A 15,077-nucleotide genomic window follows, 5' to 3' on the forward strand; every position below is an offset into this window, starting at 1 on the left:
CAGCAATTACCAGCCAGCCTCGTGTAGCCTTGTCCATCAATTCAGTGTCTAGAGCGTGCGACCCCGCAAAGTAGGAGGCCTGAATCAAGATCCGCCAATCGCCAGCAACGGGTTCTCTCCGAAGGCTTTGCGCTTCTACGCTTAATTGCAGGAACAGTGCCTGGGTGCCCTGTATGCCATGCTTTTGGAGATTCACACAAGGGAATGGCCCTAGAGCGGTAGGCGCGAGAATGGTGGACTGTCAGCTAATCACCATGGTACGGTACAGCGAGGATTTTAAAGTGGTAGGCTTGTTGGTCCATTTGACAAGCCAAGACATGCGTGTGTTGAACGATGCCTAAGCTAGCCATGGGGTTGTTGATGCCAGATGCGATTTCATTCAAATCCGGTCCTAGCGGAGGCCTAGGTCGCTCGATTATCGATCATGGGAGTGCTGCTTTTGAAGGACATTTTGGACGCGCCGTGACAACGAAGAGTTGGGGTACCAACTACATGGGGGGTGCATAGGAGTCTGGAAAGGAAGATCTGGGGAGACGTGGGAGCGCTGTGAACGCGCGTCTGTGCTGGCGCAGGGGAGAAATACATGATGTCATCACTTCTCTTCAATCGCGATCAGTGGTCACATTCGTCTTCCAGGTCTAAACCACCAGCTCTCAGCTTCGATACGTACTCTCATGCGATGACAAAATCCTGCACTCTCTGTTCCAAACCCCGCGACGTTCTGGTGCGCTGCCAGATCGACGAGTCGCAAAAATGGCATTTCGTGTGCCCTGGTGCATGCTGGAAATCGGTGTCTGGTGGCGTTGAAGACGCGAAAGGAATGCAAGATGAATACCCATATTACCGTTATGGGGGCATGGTGAGTTGCTGAAAGATTCTAGGGGAAAGAGAGGCGGCTAATGTGAGGTCGCGTATAGTGGAAGGATAGAAGTGCCGATGGGCCGGTCAGCGCGAAGAAACCGAAGAAAGTCAAGGAGAGGCAGAAAGAAGAGATGAAAGCCAGGGAAGGAGGCGCTGAGGCTCAGAGTGGAACATGAATAATACCATAGGTAGGCAAACATGCTCGTTCTTTGATCGGATGTGGCAACCCGCTAACCATGGCAGCCCTATGACGGGGTATAATGCTAACACTAAATTTACACACTATACCGGAACTTCCTGTTGTGGAAGTCGGTAGTATCCTCAATGGAATCCACATCGCTCGAATTAATGCCTTGAGCGTGTGAGCTCTCCGCTTCTTCGCGATCGCGTTGGGCGTTCCGCCGTAAGAGCAGGGCTCGCAGGCAGAGCGCTAGCACAACTTGAGAGACTGCGCATCCCAAGATCATCTTTACACCGGTCTCGTATTTTGGCGCTTCCTTCGCCAGGAAGGCTTGTGGTCCTGAAGTAGGTGATGTTAGTAACTGCGGTTTTGAGATGGGGTTTGACGGTGTGGTGAGGCTTACCGATGATGTTACCAACACAATAACCCAGAAAGACAAACGCGGTGCTAGTAGTACGCTTGGTGTAGCCGCCTACGTTGGATGCCGGAAATTGAAGCGCAATCACCAAAGAGCCAACGAAGGCGCCAATCTACCTTTGTTAGAAACGTTTCTGCAGAGCGACAAATGGTGAAGACGAACCATGTAATAACCCGCCAAACACCCAGCCAGATTAGTGCGTGGAAGTTGCCAGATCAGACATGCGCCGATGATCGTTGGACAGAGGTAAAGAGCCATAATGTATGTGCGCGCGTTCGGCAGTCGGGAGGCGAGAAAAGGGCCTGTGAAAACCCAAAACACTTGAGCGAAGCCCTGCGGGATGCCATACAGAGTTGTCTTGAGTGGATCACCTCCCGCTGCGTCCTTGACAATGAGCTTGCCGAAGTTCGCAGTGCCACCGTTGATCATTTCGTTGAGCGTGACAAACAGAAAGAGGATCCAGATTTGCGGGTCCATCAAGGCCTCCCAGACCTGAGGCAGCTTGATCTTGCGATTGTACACTCCGGTGCGATTGCTGGCGGCGCGCGCGATCAGGAGAGCCTTCTCTTCGACAGAAAAGCTCTTGGCTGTCATGATGTTGTTCGGCAACCTGAAGAAGAGAACTACAGACCATAAGACGGTCATACCTCCACAGATGATGTATATGATCTTCCAGACGACGAAGCTCTTCGCATATCCGGCGCCGTAGAAGAGGATGCCCCCGACGGCACTACCGAGGCCGTTGAAGCAGTAGAACGTACCCGCCCTTGCGGGTTGTTGTTTTCCTACGTACCACATCCCGACGATCTGCAACAGCAAAGAAAAAACGTCAGTGTGTGTACGGCATGTAACCTGAAGAGCAAGACTCACCATCATAAACGCGGGCGTCACAACACTCTCGAAGACACCCAAGAGGAAGCGCATGACAGCGAAGCCCGCGAAGTTGTGCGTAGCAGCTGTAAGTAGCATAATGGAGCCCCAACAGAAGCAGAAGAGCGACACCACTCGGCCGGTTGGGAAGTGCTGCGCAAGGTATGCTGATGGCCATTCAGCGAGCAAGTAGGCAAAGTAGAAGATCGACGCCAGCCAGGAGTACTGATCACCGGTGATGCCAGTAGTCTCGAAAAGATCGAAGACGGCGGAGTAGCCCATTGCTTGCTTGTCGATGTACTGGAGGAAGTAGGTTCCACATAGTAGTGGTAACAGCAACAGGTCGACTTTCCTGGAAACGCGCTTGTTGGCTATGTCGTCTTCAAGGAGCTCAGCCATGTACTCCGGTGTGATATTATGTTGCCTCAGGAACAGGTTTGCTTCATCGAGGTCTTCAACTTCACCCACAATAGCGCTTTCTTGCTTGTGAAGAGAGTTCGCGTCCATGTTGCTGAGCTGGACCTCCATGTCTTTTGACATGGTCGGTGTTTTGTCGTCGCATTTCGTGGTATTCGGCTCCGTCGACATGGCTGAAAACGAGGGTCGGCAATCGACAAAGTGAGTGATCTATGCGTCGAGGACCAGAGCAGCCATACGAGGATGCTTGCAGTTGAGCTTTAACATAACTTCGGATGAAATACCCGCGTCGAACTACCCCGCGACATCGATCATTCAATGCAAATGAACGGAACCCATGTAGGATTCGATAAGAACGCGTGATAGCGGAAGACAGGCGGCCGATCGCATTGCCCAGAGGACATATCCGGGACTCGTTGCTACCTTGTTATCAGAGTGGGCCAGTATTCGCCTACAAGCTGGTATCAAACCTGGATAAGGATTGAAGAAGTGGATCACCGCCCTGGTAAGTGACCTTGAAAGGATGCAGCAGATTTGTGAACATGCCATCGCCCGACGGCAATACTTCGGCAGTGATAAGGGAGTCGCATGGCAGATGTCAGATACCGGTAGCGCCCCGCGGCATTCGTAAAGTGGTGGTCGCAAGCTGGGGTCGCATCCTAGTGACCACCAGTACCCGTTAGCGGCTCCGCCATACCTGCATCGATTGTGCGAGAGCTCCGAAGACGGCATCAACAATGCTGATACCGAGCACAACATTGAGCGATATGTCGCTGCGACTAGGTAGCTACGTGCTTGAATCATTTGATTGTAACTGATACAGGTAATGGGAAGGCTTCGTTAAAACCGAGTGACGAAACTTCGACTTCCGGTTTCGAGCCTGAGAGGGGGATGCCGAGTGTTTCTGCAGACTGCACGAAAGCCGCGTCTAGTCATTCATCGCAGCCTGGAAACGAAGCTCTCCTAGAACATAGATGTATTTTGGTTGCAGATACGCTTCCCCCAATTTTCGCTGTTTGATGTCCGTGAGGTTTGTGAAGATGGCGCGATAGCAGTGAGGACAGGAGGATTCGGTGGACGGTGCAGCTGCAGCCGAGGTCTTCGCCCAATCGAGCGGCACGATCTTATCGATAACGTGGACACCGCGAACCCCAAAGAAATCACACTTTCTGCTCCATACAATGCGATCAACAGAATGATGAGCACGCTTGAGCCTTCCAGCCAACAACTGTCGGTAGCGTTGAGTTCCCCGGCGGAGAACTCGCGGCTCGGGCTTGGCATCGATGCTGCATATCCGACCCGACTACTTAAGTCAGACGAGCCTAGTGACTGCTTGTGCGCCTCAAGGAAGCGTCCCACTCCTCTTGAAACCTGAGAAGAAGATCTTCACCTTTGGAACATTCACGGAGAGCTGGGGATATTGCAACTAGAAGATGCCTAACATCATCGTAATCGGGTACGCTTCGTTCTATCTCTCGACAGCTGTCAGCTCGGCCATACTAACGCTTCTTGGTGTAAAGAGCAGGCGTCTCCGGACTGACCTCAGCATATCTCCTCTCCAAAGACCCAAGTAACAGAATTGCTGTCGTAGCCAAGCATATGCCCGGCGACTCCGACATCGAGTATGCATCGCCATGGGCTGGCGCAAACTTCATGCCGTAAGTATACGCGAACAGCTGGGTACGCAATCAGCTGATATATGTTGTACAGAATGTCTTCAGAGCCACAAAGTCGCTATGAACGTAGAACATGGCCGCAACTCAAAAGACTAGCAACAGAAGTACCAGAAGCCGGTATCCACCTACAAAGTAAGCAAACTCTCTCACGGCCAGACCGCAGTAGCATACTCAAACAAAAGCAGAATGCCGCATCTACCGCCGAAAGCAAGACATGAAGAAGCTGCAAAGCGGCGGCGCCACATCCTTCAACAACGTCTTTACCGAAAACCCCTGGTGGCGCTCTCTAGTCGACGACTACCGCAACCTCCCCTCCTCCGAGTTGCCATCAGGAATGGCATCTGGCAGCGAATTCGGCTCTGTGTGCATTAACCCCGCTCTCTATCTCCCCTGGCTCGTAGGCCAATGCCGCGCAAACGGAGTGGAATTTTATCGGAAAACTATATCGCATATATCTGATATGCGGTCTCCCTGGATCGGAAACTTCAAGCCAGACATCATCGTCAACGCGACTGGGCTATCAGCCGGGAAACTAGGAGGTGTAGAGGACAAGACATGCTACCCGATCCGCGGCCAGGTCGTCGTAGTAAGAAACGTGGCACCAGCTATGGTCTTCGTATCCGGCACGGACGACAGCGAAGACGAGGCTTGCTACATGATGACGCGAGCAGTTGGCGGCGGAACAGTTCTAGGCGGTACCATGCAAAGCGGAAACTGGGAGAGTCAACCCGATCCCAATATCACTAGTCGCATCATGAAGAGGGCTGTGAGCTTATCGCCTGAGCTGACGGATGGGAAAGGGCCAGAGCACCTTGATGTTATCCGGTATGGTGTTGGGTTGAGACCGGGACGGGAGGCTGGGGTGAGGCTTGAGAAGGAGAGGATTGATGGGGTTTGGGTTGTGCATAACTATGGACATGCGGGGTGGGGGTATCAGGGGTCGTTTGGGTGTGCAGAGGAGGTTGTGAGTCTTGTTGGTGAGATTGGGCTGCAGGCTAAACTGTGATGTTGATTGCTAGTAGTAACGGAGAGATCAATGTTACTGCTGAGACAGCTCAACCTTGGACCACCAAAAGTCACTTTCCTCCTTCGCATACGTGTCGTCGACCATTATAGCCGGCTCGCCGATAGTTTGCCCGCCAATCATCTCCTCGTTATCCCTCCCAAAGATCATGACCTTCGGATCCGCTCTGTCATAGCTCTTCCACTCCGTTCTGTTCGCATACGTACCACCCAGTGCATTAGGAGTGCCAGTGCAAATAAAACTAGTGATATATGCGTGCAGAACACCCGACAACTCATCTTGACTCTTGGACTTCGAAATGAACTTAGGGTCTCTCATTTCATAGAACATGTTGTCTGCATGGCGAGCTCCATCGACGATATCGCGTCTCATTGCCCAGTGATATAGGTATACAGGTGCATCCTGGCTGGCGAAGAAAGCCGTTTGACGTACTGGAGCGACGTATGCGTAGTGCGCGTAAGCCGCCTCGATGCGTTTGTACATTGGACCGACACTGTGTTCCAGCCGCGTTTCTTTGTAGATCGACTCAGGTACTTCAGTCGGGTCAGGGTACAGCTTGTGTATCGTTTGGATATCTTCTTCGCTCATCTGAGGCAGCAAAGTCTTCCAGAAATCCAGGAATTCCGAGGAAGTCGACATCTTCTTGTTGACGTATAGTGAGCCTTCGTTGCCTTGGAAGCCGGTCATGATGGGCATCTTGTACCATTTGCCCGTCCGCCATGCATCAATTGGACGGCGGCGGATGATTTCGTTGTCGATTACGGGTTGGAACGCCCAACGTAGACTGGGGTTGTACTTCTGGAATACCTTGGTCTGAGCCTTGGCGATGGTGGAAGTGGGAAGTTTGCGTAGGAAGCTGAAGACTTCCGACTCTGGTAGGGTTGAAGGACACTCAACTTCTTCCAGAAAGTCTTTGAACTGCATCTCGTGGATCTCTGCGTCGGGGTTGCGGACAGCGCGGGATGTCGGAGCGCCTGACTCAATGATGACACGATGAAACTTTGGCTTTACACCCTCCTCATAGTTCAAAAGATGATGCCCTATCTAGACGAGCGTCAGTAAGTCTGATCAGGATATCCAGCGGCTCAAACATACCGAATGCGCGCCGGCCGAGAGCCCTATGAGCGTTACGTTGTTCTTGTCGCCACCAAAATGCTCGATGTTCTCTTCCACCCAGTCAAGCAAGCAGATCTGATCCTTCAAGCCCAGGTTCAGTGCGCCTTCTGTAGCGCTCAGCTTTGATGGCAGGAATCCCAACGCTCCTATGCGGTAACCGAACGATACTGCGATGAAGGGCGTATCAGACCATCCAACCATAGACGCCGTATCGTGCATCGCAGCATTTCCTCGATTGAAGGCTCCCCCATGAAGATAGACTGCAACTGGCAGAGCGGTCGCTTTTTCGGTTTGAGCTTGCCGGAAGACGTTCACTGTGAGGCAGTCTTCATTCTCCTCTAATTTCGGTCCAACTATCATGAGCTGCTGTGCTGGAGCTCTTGGGCCGAAGTTTGAAGCATCTATAGTGTTTTGACTAGGTGCTACCTTTTGTGGTGGTCGGAATCGGCGTTCACCTGTTGGCGGTAAAGCATAGGGGACTCCTCTGAAGGCTTCAACGGCCCGTGGATAGTCGCCCTGCAAGGCTGTACCTAACAGAGTACCCTGTGTGATTTTGACTTCCGGTCTCGTCATTGCGATAGATGCTGTGTCAATTGCTAACAAGTTATTAGTATGCGACGAGGCCAAGCCAAGATTTTGACATACCTGTGAACAGGAAATCGAATGCTCAGTATGTCAAGTGATACCAGTGCTCTGAACTTTTTGGATATGTTAGTCTAGAGCTAACGTGGTACTCAAATGCCGATGTCAACAGATAGCCGTTGGAGTATGAGCACCGGCGTCGGCTAATGCCCCACCCTGCTATCTAAGGCCCAGCTCGCTGCGGGTACTGCGGGCAGCGACCTTCCGAACGTGCATACCTATCGCAGGGACCACCCGTCGGATCTATTCGGTCAGTTTGATGTAACACCAGGAGCGGCTCGGCGTTGATAAGGTTACTAGGCATCTTCCCATCAATATCGTTCAATCGCATTGATGGCACCCGACCTATCCCTACCACCTCAGGCCCCGGAGCTCGGTACATGCGACGACTTCAACTGGAATCGCGCCGCGTTTGCTGTCTACACCTTTGTCGACGGGGTATCACTTCAAGATGTCGCCTCGACTCTTGAGAAGCAGTGGTTAGAGCAGGGCAACGAAGATCATCTTGTTCGACCTGCGCCTTCCACATCAGAGCTTAAGACACTCCAAGAAGTCTTACAGGCTCACATAGCCTTGGACAAAGGGGCAGACAGCGAAACGGATGAATTAGAGTGGTGGCCGACTGCGTTCATCGTCGTGGTTCGAAAGGACTGGAAAGAACCTGGAGGGTTGCTGTTCGTGTTCGCAGACGACGAGAACGATTACAAACTGGACAAGTTCTTTTTCAAGGTCGATGATGCGTACATGATGCTTTCGAGTCTGAGCTTCCAGGATGAGACTGAGGCTGGGAGTAAGGAGGCATACGCCCAAGGGTACTACGATGACGCAGAGTGGAGGAGCTACCCAGCACTCCCGCAACCTGAACGACGATGAGACACTCACAGATGAGAGGCATCGCAAGTATTGTGTACCAGGAGGCGTACGGCCATAAGCCCCAGAGTGACTAGAAGGCTCAGCTGATTACTGTTACGTATCGTATTTGGTCCACTGTGATGTTACTATTGCCACGAAAGTTTGCGCATGCTCGGTATAGATGTACAAAGCCTATGGGCGGTTTCGGTAGTAAAAGCATTGCCGCGGCGGGCGACAGGACGCGCCACGAACTGGGCTCGCCTGAGAATGTACTTTTCCTGCGTCGATAACGCTCACGAAATTGTCGGGCTCTTTGTAGGGTACCACCCAGTCACACCATCGCTGTTCGGTGTCCGTCGACACTGGGTGGAGATGATGATGCGTTTGTTTCCAAGGTCGCGCTTGGGTGGACAGCACCTGCCCAAAGCTGGCGCGTTGCCGAGGCCCAGCCAATCCATCCAGGCACCTCTATGAACGAGCACTATTCTAACGATCAACGACACTAAGTGTTTCGTGAACGTACTCTACACAGAGACCGCCGGATATTCTTGCTGCTGTGCTAATACATTTTGCGTGTTACCACCTTGAGGAAATACTGCGTAACGGAAGGTATGCCGACAGCTCGTGAACTCGACGAGCTGCAGCTGATATGCAATAGCTATATCGAAAAACCTATTCTTACCCTCTGCACAGCCTACTGACTCAAGACGAGTAGTTCGGTGAAGTTTTGACGAACTTACAACTTATGTTTAGTCGGAATGGTGATGTTGCTATACATAGGTCTCCATGCAGCGGCCCCGGGGGGCTCTGCTGGTCGCTCCTCTTGTGGGACCCACTAGAGCTTCATGCAGTTGCGGATAGCTCCATTGGCGTCGATAGCCAACACAAGCGCCGGCACCCGTGTTGAGATGGTACTGTTCCGAAGATGGAGTGATGCGGCGGATCTTGAAACAGAGGATGGTGATGGTGTTAAGATGAGCAGAATTTGAGGTATCAGCGGCATATTTGCTGCATGCGCAGGATGGGTGCTGGGTTGCGTGGACGGCATCTTCGGTAAAGACCACGATGCACCAGGCACGAAGAAGTTGGTGGCGGTTGTATGAATCTCTAGCTCCGATCGCAAGTTGCTTGTAGTTCTTGAGCCAGTGGTAGAGTCTAACGTCAGCCAAGCTGCACCACCAAACGCCGTTGACATGTTCAATTGGGTGGAGGGGTAGACCCTTAGGGCTTTCTCTCGCGTGCGCACAAGGATGGCGAGTCGAAGGATGTATTCGAGCCTGCATACTATCCCCGTCATCAGAATAAGCCCTAGGAGAGTTGTTGTTACCTCGCGAAACTATCGATTCCAAGGGATCCCGCTGCGGTTGGAGCTGTACTCGCATGTGAGCCAACGTCAGTCGAGCAGTCACTAGCGGCAATGTAGACGCAGACACCAACCAGCGCATAGACTAGGCCGCCCAAATAGGGACCCTTCACATCGGGAGTAGGAGATGAAACATAGCTTGGAGCCAGTGATAAAAAGAGCAACCTCAGCGCTTGCGGAAACGTTCAACAACCCGCCTCGCATCCTGTCTCGTGGCATCCTCCCAACCTCAAGGTACGGGCATGGGATCATCGTCCACGCCGCAACACTCTGGCCGCACTCCTTGCACACACGCTGTTGCCGACCTTGGATCGAAATCGCTCCACGTCATTGGCTACACCTCGGTAATTCCTTATTATTAGTCCACGCGTCAAATGAAGGTTGTTGGAGGTGTCGAGGCTGTTTGGAACCGCTGGACAGCGGCCTAGTCCCCTTGTCGGCAAGCCTTGCGCGCACGCGCCTAGCCGCTCTCCACCACCGTCCTGAGCCCCTCCAGCACGCTGAGGTCTTGAAACCTAAAGACCCGCTGCCTTTGTCACTCTGGCCGCCCGTCGTCCGCCTGATCTTGGAAGAGCTATCTCTTAGCCCCCCGAAACCCGCCCCTAACGGAGCCCTCCCCACACCACCGAGTCGCGCCTGCCGCCTGTCAAGCCGCACCTGCCTGTGACTCGTGGCCCAACGTCACTCGTGCCTAAACCCGAGCGGCCTCACACTCCACCGCACCTCACCTCCTCGTATTCCTCCCCCTGAGACGTCGACCGCGCGAAAGACCGCCTCTTTGATCCGGCTTACGGCAGCGACCCACTCTGTTGGGCCCGAAGACGATTGACGTGCCACCTCAACACCACTCACTTTCCCTCGTTATCTCCGGGGCCAGCATCGGTTCAGACTCTGCGGGAGCCAACGTAGATGCAGTCGTTCAACAACGGGCCTTCGCCTCATCCACAACCCAACATGTCGTCCCCCGCGCCTCTGCTGCGACCACCCATCCCCGGCGCGCGCCCAGGGAGGAGGGGACCGCCACAGCTTGGTCTATCCATACCACCATCGCCGAACGCACGACCTGTCACCAACGGTGCAGGTAACGGCATACCCACTCTGAACGCGCCTCAACCCCGCCAGACGCCGCAACTAAGCCTCGTCACTCCCATGGGTACCAACAAGGGACCACACGAAGGACGAAACGCACGAAACCCCCCGCCGCTTATTATAGGAGGACCGGGACTGTCGGCATCAGGCTCGAGCGATGCGAGCGCACACTCAAGATCGGGTAGCTTTGGTGAAGTGCAAGCAAATGGTTCTGCTTCATCATACCATGCGGCACTGGGATTCATGGGGGTTCAAAAGGCCACAGATCCCATTTCGGCAATATCCCAAGGAGGAAGCGAGGGCGCGCCTTCCATGGAGCGTGCAAACAGCAGTCAGCCTCTACCAGATCTAGATACTATGGCTCTAGAAAAGGGTCGGCCATTGGAGGTGGATGATCTAGATGACGCAGCCTGGAGAGCGGCGAGCGCACGAGGAATGATTGAGGAGAAAGGAAGTCTAGGAGAGGGCGCTGGTGGTGCTGTCACAAAATGCATACTCAAGGGCGGAAAAACTACGTTTGCATTGAAGGTATGCATGGTCTCAAACGATGCTTGGGACTCAACTAATTGTATTCCAGATCATCACAACGAACCCCGATCCCGATGTCAAGAAGCAAATCGTACGAGAATTGTCTTTCAACAAGAACTGCGCCAGTGACCACATCTGCCGTTACTACGGTGCTTTCATGGACGACAGCACAGGGACCATCAGCATCGCCATGGAGTTCTGCGAAGGCGGATCGCTCGATGCAGTATACCGCGAGGTCAAGAAGCTTGGAGGCCGAACAGGCGAGAAGGTCCTTGGCAAGGTCGCCGAGGGCGTGCTGAATGGACTGACATACCTCCACTCTCATCGCATCATACACCGGGACATCAAGCCGAGCAACATCCTATTATGCCGGAATGGTCAGGTCAAGCTCTGCGATTTCGGTGTATCCGGAGAATTCGGAACCAAGGGAGACGCCAACACTTTCATTGGAACCTCATACTACATGGCACCAGAGCGCATCACCGGGCAAAGCTATACAATCACTAGTGATGTGTGGAGTCTAGGTGTTACTCTACTCGAAGTCGCGCAGCATCGCTTCCCGTTCCCTGCCGATGGAACCGAGATGAACCCCCGCGCTGGTCTTATTGATTTACTCACCTACATCGTTCGACAACCCATTCCCAAGCTCAAGGATGAGCCCGAAAATGGCATCAAGTGGTCAGAGAACTTCAAGTACTTTATCGAGTGCTGGTATGTAACCCTCTTACCTAGAAATGAACCCCTGCTAATTTCTACAGTCTTGAGAAGGACTGTCCTCGCAGAGCCACCCCCTGGCGAATGCTTGAACACCCGTGGATGGTCGAAATGAAATCGAAAAAGGTCAACATGGCACACTTCCTCAAAAAAGTGTGGGACTGGCAGGATTAAATGCGCTACGATCCGATTGCCAACTTCGACGCGACGCGCTGCGAACTTGCCTTTGAACATGACGTGGCACGGTGTTGTGGAACCCACAACTTCTCACTAGCCTCGAGCGGCTCAGATTGTACCTTCTATTCATACACTTGGTCACATGCTGGCCATCGGACCAAGATTACCTTTACCGAGAACAGCTGTACGCGGAAACAAAACTTTGGACTTGGGGCAGGGACTGCAACTCTGTCGATAGCCTTGAGAGTTGCTTGACTGAACGAGGATTACGCCTAGTTAGGTAAAGGCGCCTGATGGACATCAGGGGCATTGATGGCGTTTGAAGGGCTCATGTCGTATACAGCGGCCTTTGCAGAAACAAGATTTAGGTACGACTGAATGTCAAGAATTGCATATATGAAGACTCTATGCACGATGTCAAGCACTCTGTGATCGTGAAGATAGGATGGAGGACTAGGTAGTTCGTTAGCCACTACTAGGCTGGAAAGCAAATTGTTCTTCCAGCTACAAAAGAGCGATGCTTCATCTTGCATGAGCTCTTTCTAAACTTCTACCCATCTGCAGGGCGACGCGCCTTCAAAACGGCCTAGCGCCAAGGTCCGGTCCGACGCAGCTCCCGGCGCCGATTGCTGCGCTCGAGGCTTGGAGTCATACCAAATTATTTACGCAGCCGCACCTCTCACTCAGCCGGTCCATTGAGCGACTAAAAGACGACAGCAGCTTCCTGTATTACGGCTACCTTCGTATACGAGTACTGCGACATTCTCCTTACCCCGCCAGTCGCTCCTTCCTCCCAACTTACCCCTCCAAAGACCCCACCATCGCACACGAGAACCACGCGAAACCCCCCGGGAGAGCAGACAACCCGCCAAAATGCCTACTATCGGTGTGGATAAGGCGGCCCTCTTCAAGGAGCTGGGTCGGGAATATACCTACCAGGAGTTCGACGACCTATGCTTCGAATTCGGTATCGAGTTGGACGAGGACACAAGCCTGAGCACCAAGCCAGAAGATCAGGCGCAACCACCACAACTCAAGATTGAGATTCCCGCAAACCGATATGACATGCTATGTTTCGAGGGTATTGCTATGAACCTCAAGGTCTTCCTTGAGAAACAGAAGCTGCCCAAGTGGTCTGTTACTGCGCCCAAGGGAGGAGAGCTGCAGGTGCTCGACATCAAGCCTGAGGTATGCCGAATGTCTGGAAAGCGGTAGCGAAGTTGTGCTGACTAGTCGCTCTATAGACCAAGCAAATACGAGAACTCTGCTCAGGTGTCATACTACGAGGTATCAAATTCACACAAGAACGATACGACTCCTTCATCGCGTTACAAGACAAACTACACTCCAATCTGGCACGTCAACGGACACTTGTATCCATCGGAACACACGACTTGGATACGATCCAGGGCCCCTTCTCATACGAAGCACTACCGCCAGAGCAGATCAAGTTCGTGCCCCTGAAGCAGGACAAGGAAATGAACGCGAAGGAGCTCATGGAGTTCTACGAGGTCAGTAAACATAAGATGCCCATGTGTAGCACCATTCTGACCCTGAGTAGAAAGACAAGCACCTGGGACGCTTCCTGCACATCATTCGCGACTCGCCTGTATACCCCGTAATCTACGATGCGAACCGTACCGTTCTCTCCCTTCCGCCCATCATCAACAGCAATCACAGCAAGGTCACACTGGACACAAAGAACGTCTTCATCGAGATCACTGCGACCGATAAGACAAAGGTTGAAATCGTCAACCACATGATGGTCACCATGTTCGCTGGATACGCGGAGTCGATCGAGCCTATCAAGATCAATTCGCCCCACAATGGAGAGTCAAGAGAGTCGCCAGATCTGTCACCGCGACAAATGCAGGTTGAGGTGGACTACCTGAACCAGGTCACTGGCCTCACCTTGTCACCTGAGGAGATCTCAAAACTCCTGTCGCGTATGGGTCATGACGTCTCACCGTCTCAATCCGACAAGAACATCCTCGACGTTTCGGTACCTGTCACAAGAGCGGACATCCTTCATCAAGCGGATATCATGGAAGATTACGCCATCGCATACGGCTTCAACAAGCTGCCACGAGTGTACCCGAACAAGACTGCTGCCGTCTCTGCGCCATTACCCATCAACAAGCTCGGTGATATCGTCCGAATAGAGTCTGCGTCATCGGGATGGACCGAGGTTATGCCTCTTATCCTCTGCTCGCATGAGGAGAACTTCGAGTGGCTGAACCGGAAAGACGACGGAAAGACAGCGGTGAAGCTTGCGAACCCCAAGACAGCGGAATACCAACTCGTCCGAACATCGCTACTACCGGGTCTGCTCAAGACTATCAACTCCAATAAGCATCACTCAGTACCGATGAAGATCTTTGAGGTCAGCGACATTGGTCTCGTCGATATGGAGCAGGAGAGGAAGAGCAGGAATGAGCGCCACTTCGCAGCCGCATTCATGGGCAAGACAAGTGGCTTCGAGCAAGTACACGGTCTGCTGGACAGGCTGATGCTCATGCTTCGGTCGGCATTCCTTACACGTGAGGACGGACTAAAGAACGAGCAATTGCAGGGCTACTGGATAGAAGAGGTTGATGGTAAGTAGATGAGTTGCGCATCAGACATGGCGCAAATATACTGACTGGTCACAGACCCGACCTTCCTTCCTGGGCACTCAGCGGCTATCAAGCTCAACCTAGGCGGCAAGAACCACACCATCGGTGTCTTCGGTATCCTGCACCCGAGTGTGCTGCAAAAGTTCGAGTTGCCGTAAGTCGCTTTCAGCTCGTCTCGCAATGAAACTGAGATGCTAATTATCGTACAGATACCCCGTGAGTACGCTAGAGTTCAACCTGGAGATCTTCTTGTGAGATGCCACGCCAAGGTCGCCTTGCCACATAGTCGTCGCCAAAACTGCTTTGGCGCAATAGATACCTACAGCGCATCCACAAATTAAGATGTCATGACCGAATTTCGTCCAGATCACAGCAGTACCATCTTTTGATCCCCAGCCCTGACCTTCAGCGACATGTAAACGTCTCCCCATACTTTCTAGCAGCACTGATAACGGGGTTGCTTCGCGTTAACCAACAAGTCAAGCTGGCGCTTCTAAACGAATGTCTAACCCTTGATAGTAACAGTACGCTTGT

The 15,077-nt window shown here is 52.7% G+C and overlaps 6 protein-coding genes across 6 annotated transcripts; 4 read left to right on the forward strand and 2 right to left on the reverse strand.

Annotated features, from left to right (window-relative positions):
• Window positions 1-1,136: 1,136 nt before the first annotated feature.
• J4E78_002898 (uncharacterized protein) lies at window positions 1,137-2,918 on the reverse strand (the record flags this gene model as incomplete). The annotated part of the gene is made up of 4 exons (XM_049363542.1): window positions 1,137-1,381; window positions 1,446-1,572; window positions 1,623-2,267; window positions 2,331-2,918. The coding sequence occupies 4 exons, from the start codon at window positions 2,916-2,918 to the stop codon at window positions 1,137-1,139; spliced, it is 1,605 nt and encodes a 534-aa protein (XP_049224207.1).
• Window positions 2,919-4,400: 1,482 nt separating this feature from the next.
• On the forward strand, window positions 4,401-5,429 carry J4E78_002899 (uncharacterized protein; the record flags this gene model as incomplete). The annotated part of the gene is made up of 3 exons (XM_049363543.1): window positions 4,401-4,405; window positions 4,458-4,555; window positions 4,609-5,429. 3 exons carry the CDS (start codon window positions 4,401-4,403, stop codon window positions 5,427-5,429), a joined length of 924 nt encoding a protein of 307 aa, XP_049224208.1.
• Window positions 5,430-5,462: 33 nt separating this feature from the next.
• Window positions 5,463-7,136, reverse strand: J4E78_002900 (uncharacterized protein; the record flags this gene model as incomplete). The annotated part of the gene is made up of 2 exons (XM_049363544.1): window positions 5,463-6,491; window positions 6,543-7,136. 2 exons carry the CDS (start codon window positions 7,134-7,136, stop codon window positions 5,463-5,465), a joined length of 1,623 nt encoding a protein of 540 aa, XP_049224209.1.
• A 402-nt stretch (window positions 7,137-7,538) lies between these two features.
• J4E78_002901 (uncharacterized protein) lies at window positions 7,539-8,078 on the forward strand (the record flags this gene model as incomplete). Its single annotated transcript, XM_049363545.1, has 1 exon — window positions 7,539-8,078. The coding sequence occupies one exon, from the start codon at window positions 7,539-7,541 to the stop codon at window positions 8,076-8,078; it is 540 nt and encodes a 179-aa protein (XP_049224210.1).
• Window positions 8,079-10,374: 2,296 nt separating this feature from the next.
• J4E78_002902 (uncharacterized protein) lies at window positions 10,375-11,925 on the forward strand (the record flags this gene model as incomplete). The annotated part of the gene is made up of 3 exons (XM_049363546.1): window positions 10,375-11,037; window positions 11,087-11,748; window positions 11,796-11,925. 3 exons carry the CDS (start codon window positions 10,375-10,377, stop codon window positions 11,923-11,925), a joined length of 1,455 nt encoding a protein of 484 aa, XP_049224211.1.
• Window positions 11,926-12,801: 876 nt separating this feature from the next.
• On the forward strand, window positions 12,802-14,798 carry J4E78_002903 (uncharacterized protein; the record flags this gene model as incomplete). Its single annotated transcript, XM_049363547.1, has 5 exons — window positions 12,802-13,116; window positions 13,173-13,439; window positions 13,490-14,525; window positions 14,580-14,697; window positions 14,753-14,798. 5 exons carry the CDS (start codon window positions 12,802-12,804, stop codon window positions 14,796-14,798), a joined length of 1,782 nt encoding a protein of 593 aa, XP_049224212.1.
• Window positions 14,799-15,077: the final 279 nt, after the last annotated feature.

The sequence above is a fragment of the Alternaria triticimaculans genome (assembly GCF_023758025.1).
Source record: "Alternaria triticimaculans strain BMP 0046 chromosome Unknown scaffold_3, whole genome shotgun sequence".
NCBI lineage: Eukaryota > Fungi > Ascomycota > Dothideomycetes > Pleosporales > Pleosporaceae > Alternaria > Alternaria triticimaculans.